This window comes from Cucumis melo, chromosome 11 (assembly GCF_025177605.1).
Source record: "Cucumis melo cultivar AY chromosome 11, USDA_Cmelo_AY_1.0, whole genome shotgun sequence".
NCBI lineage: Eukaryota > Viridiplantae > Streptophyta > Magnoliopsida > Cucurbitales > Cucurbitaceae > Cucumis > Cucumis melo.
This window is the reverse complement of record NC_066867.1, coordinates 27,650,652-27,654,800: the sequence shown is the minus strand read 5'-3', so window position 1 is coordinate 27,654,800 and position 4,149 is coordinate 27,650,652. Positions and strand designations below refer to the sequence as shown.

The window sequence follows — 4,149 nt, the reverse complement described above, 5'->3', positions numbered from 1 at the left end:
GGGGTTTGCCCTCTTTAAGGTGGAAAGATTAGAGTTTATTTGCTTGAAGAAGATGTGAGACAAGGAAGATGGAGAATCTTAAAATGGAAGATGGAGAATCAAAAAACAAAAATGAAAAATGCAGATCATTGCAACAGGTCTGGAAAATAGAGATGAAATGTTCTAATTTTGATTGAAGAAGTAATTATTAAAGTGTATTTATTTTATTTTAGCTTAAGAAAATAGCTTACACTCTATGTGTATAGAGGTATTTTGGGTTTTTGCAAATTCTTATTTATTGTATTTTTTTTTCATTTTGCCATTTTTAATATAGTTGACTCATTATTATTTGTGTTATGTCTAATAACTAATTGAGTTTAAATCTCAACCATTCATTTTTCTTTTACTTACATCCAATGACCCAAAATGATTTTGAAATTTAATCTTTCCATTATTTTTAAATACTTCATTTCCCCCATTTTTTTAAATAGCTTTGTTTATCTTTACGATCCTCAAAAGTTGCAAAAGCCACAATCGTTATTCACTCTAAAGCTTCCAATTTTCATTCTTTTCATCTTGTCGTTGAGAGAATTTTTTATTATACTGTGAGGATTAATTATTGTGAGCAAAAAATTGTATACCCACTCTTTTAGAGAGTTTTTCTTTTGTATAATTTAAAACTTTAACATATTGTGACGGTTCGATCCTAACCCATGGAAAGGATTGGGTTTGCTCTTGAATCAAAAAAGTAGCAAGTAGCGATTCGACTCTAATCCGTGGAAAAGTCAAAAGAAGGTTTTCAATCAAAATCCCAAGAGTTACTTGGGAAAGTGAATATAGGTCGATTTTGACCGAACCACTATAAAATTATGGTATATCTTCTTCTCTAACTATTTTCTAACTATTTTTGCATTTAATTTTAGTTACATATTCTTGTTGGTTGAGTTAATTTGATTGCATACTCTATTACATACTTTTTATCAATCTTGTTATTTAACATATTTTAGCTAATTTTTTCTATTTAATTTAAAATTTATCTAATTAGTTTAATTTAGGCTTATTTGTTAAAAAATTTAATTAACTTCTATTCACCCCTTCTAGGGTTGGCACACCGATCCAACAATTATAAATGTAAAAGTCTATAAAATAAATCAAAAGTTGAGAAACTGAATCTTGACTTCTTCTATGTAATTGAGAAACTGAATCCTTACTTCTTCTATGTAATTGAGAAAAAAGTTTGAGACCATGACAACAAAATAACACAAAATAAAAGGGCATCATAGCAAAATTCCCCAAACAATGAACTGGGCCACATTCTTTACCGGAAATGACGCCCAATCTTATCTTGGGCTCTAAAACATAGCCATGAACTTTGAAACACGGCCCATTTAGTTAAATCAGGATCCGTTGCCGCCCTTCTCTAATTTTTGAACTTTCAAATTTGTCATCCGTTCTCTCTCCCCTGTTTCCACAACATCTTCGAATCGGCGTTAATTCAACTCAAGCTCTTTCAATTCCTTGCAATTAATGGATCCTAAACTCACTCAGATTCCAGGTATTGATCTCGTTCCCCATTTTTCTACATTTATTCCTATTGAATTTTTATTACTGATTTCTCTCAATTTTGCTTCAAATCCGCAGCAAAACCCATTTCCTCTAAACCTAAATTCACCCGAAAGCCTTCCGAAGCACCCCAAATCACCGCCCATCAACCTCAAATTTCCAGGTACTACTACACTGTATTATTATCATTTTCATTTTGAATCATGTTCTTCTGTATTAGCGTTTGAATCTTGTTATTGCAATTAGGCAGAAACGAGTTTTTGGAACTGTTAGGAGCTCAAACATACCGATTAAACCTGTAGTTAATGAAAAGCCATTAACTAAGCCCGTTATTGGGGGTGTCAAGAAACAACCCAAACCCCGATTACCTCAAATCTCGGTCAATGCTACTGTTGATCGGAAGATTAATGAGAAATTGAATCCGAGGCTGAAGAAGAAGAGCCCTGGTATCCAACAGCAAGTTACGGAAACGGCTGTTAAGGATCTGCGTGATGGGGACGACGTTGTGGAGCCTCAGACGCCGGTTGCGAGGCCTCGTTTTTTGAAATTGAAGAACGGTGGCACGCCTTACCATACGGCGGAGAAATGTAGTAACTGCCGTTTTGACAAGATGGAGACATCGTCGTATTGGGTTGCTCAGATCAAATTGGCTGAGTCCGTTGGGAAGCATTTTGTGTCTGCTGATTTCTTTCGCCTCGCTTATGTTTGCAATGCTGAGGTAATGTAATGAACATCTTATCTTTTCCTCTCGTCATATCTGGAAGTGCTTTTTATGATAAGTAAAATTAGAAAAAGTAGTTTGATTAAAACTATTTTACTACAAAGTGGTTTATTACATAGCTTTGAAGTAATTCTAGGGAATTATGAACAAATAGTTTTCGTATTTCTTAAGCATTTTCTAGAGTGGCAGGTCTAACAGCTAATTCCTTCCCCCAATCCATAAAGCGAACTATAGAAAAGAGAGATTGTTATCGATGTGAAAGGTTGAGTTGCCAATATGGGTTTGGATTTTCCGGGAGAAAGATCTATTTCATAAATCAGTCAATGTATTGGGGTTGGGGTGATCCCTGGATGTTGTTTCATTAAATGCCTTAAATTTGTTATTTAATGCTCTAAACAACTTAATTATATTTGTATTCCTGTTATTTAGGATTCTGCCATATAATTTAGAGGAAGAGCGTGTTGTATAAACTCTCTAATTCTATTAGCGCTTTTGAGTCTATAACTTGATATCTTTTCTGTAATAATAAACGGATCTCCTCTGTTTAGGGACATAAACTAATACATAATTGAACTGTGTATTTATATTGATTTTCTACCATTTACATTTTCTTTTATAACGTTATTTGTCGATTTCTTACCACGTCTTAGTGAACTAATTGGAAGGATTATCTTCTTTCATATTCCCATGTTCATCAGCACTCTACTGTTGAATTCCGTACATCAAGAACAAGAACCTCCCTGAATTCCTTTTTTACCTTCACATTTATATTAATATGTGGTTCATATTATCATAACAGCCGATCAGGAACCTCAAAGTCGAACTAAAGCGTTACTTGACTCGGCATGAACATCTATCTATGAACACTGAGTGGAAAGATGTGAGTCTTAGCTACGGCTTACTTCAAAACGACACCAATGGAGCCTCCCCTCACAATCCTGCCACTGAAATTTCTGGCAATGAAATCAACAAACTTCAAACTGTGACACCAGAAATCAGTAGCAGTAAACTCGTTAAAGATGAGATTGTGGGAACCGATGTTAGCGAGATTGGAACAGAGACAACACAGAAATGGGTAAATTCTATGTCTATCGAACAACTGGGACACATCCATCAATGTTGACAGGTGAATTTGATTTTGTAGCCTTAGTTTATAGCCATTACTGTGTCTGTGTTGTATAAATGATATGTATTGTCTTTTGTGCTTGGCATTGCCTTTTTCACATTCTATTTCTTTGACTACGCTAATGACATAAACATTGGCTAATGTTCTTCACATTATATTTATAATATATCATACGAATTTGTATTCTGCTCATATGTTCAACTGTCTGTAATTTTTTTTGGTTCAACCATTGTGAAGTAGATGTTTGAAACTTTTAGAATGGTCGTTGACACCGACAAATTTAGTATAGGTTTAAGGGACTCGAACCCTGAAAAAATTGAAATAATATTAAATTCAGAAATTAGCCCAACAATAAAAATGTCTCTCAACTCTTTTTAGACTCAGGTTCAAGTTCTCCATTGATAAAATTTCTGGATCTGCCACTAGTTGTTGAGGTTGGTAACATTTTTGTGGTCAATAACACTTTCATACATTAATTGAGTTATATACAAGGCTTTAAATCTCCCACGCAAATTCTTTGTAAATTTGTAAATTTTGCCTCCTTCCTATACCCTATAGTTAGTATGGTATCTTTTCTCAATAACTCGAAAAATCTATTGGGTTATATTAAGTTTACGAATTATTTGATAATCATTTAATTTTTTATTTTAGGTTTTTAAAAAGTAAGCTTATAAAATTGTGTTTTTCTTTTCCAACTTTAGTTAAAAGTTGAGCCTTTCATTTAAAAGGGATGAAAAAGGAGAAGAAATAAACTTAATTT

The 4,149-nt window shown here is 33.5% G+C and overlaps 1 protein-coding gene across 1 annotated transcript; it reads left to right on the top strand.

Moving 5' to 3' along the window:
• The first annotated feature begins 1,412 nt into the window (after positions 1-1,412).
• LOC103501937 (uncharacterized) lies at positions 1,413-3,581 on the top strand. The gene is made up of 4 exons (XM_008465706.3): positions 1,413-1,534; positions 1,621-1,705; positions 1,789-2,260; positions 3,063-3,581. Exons 1-4 carry the CDS (start codon positions 1,507-1,509, stop codon positions 3,384-3,386), a joined length of 909 nt encoding a protein of 302 aa, XP_008463928.1. The 5' UTR covers positions 1,413-1,506; the 3' UTR covers positions 3,387-3,581.
• The last annotated feature ends 568 nt before the right edge of the window (positions 3,582-4,149 follow it).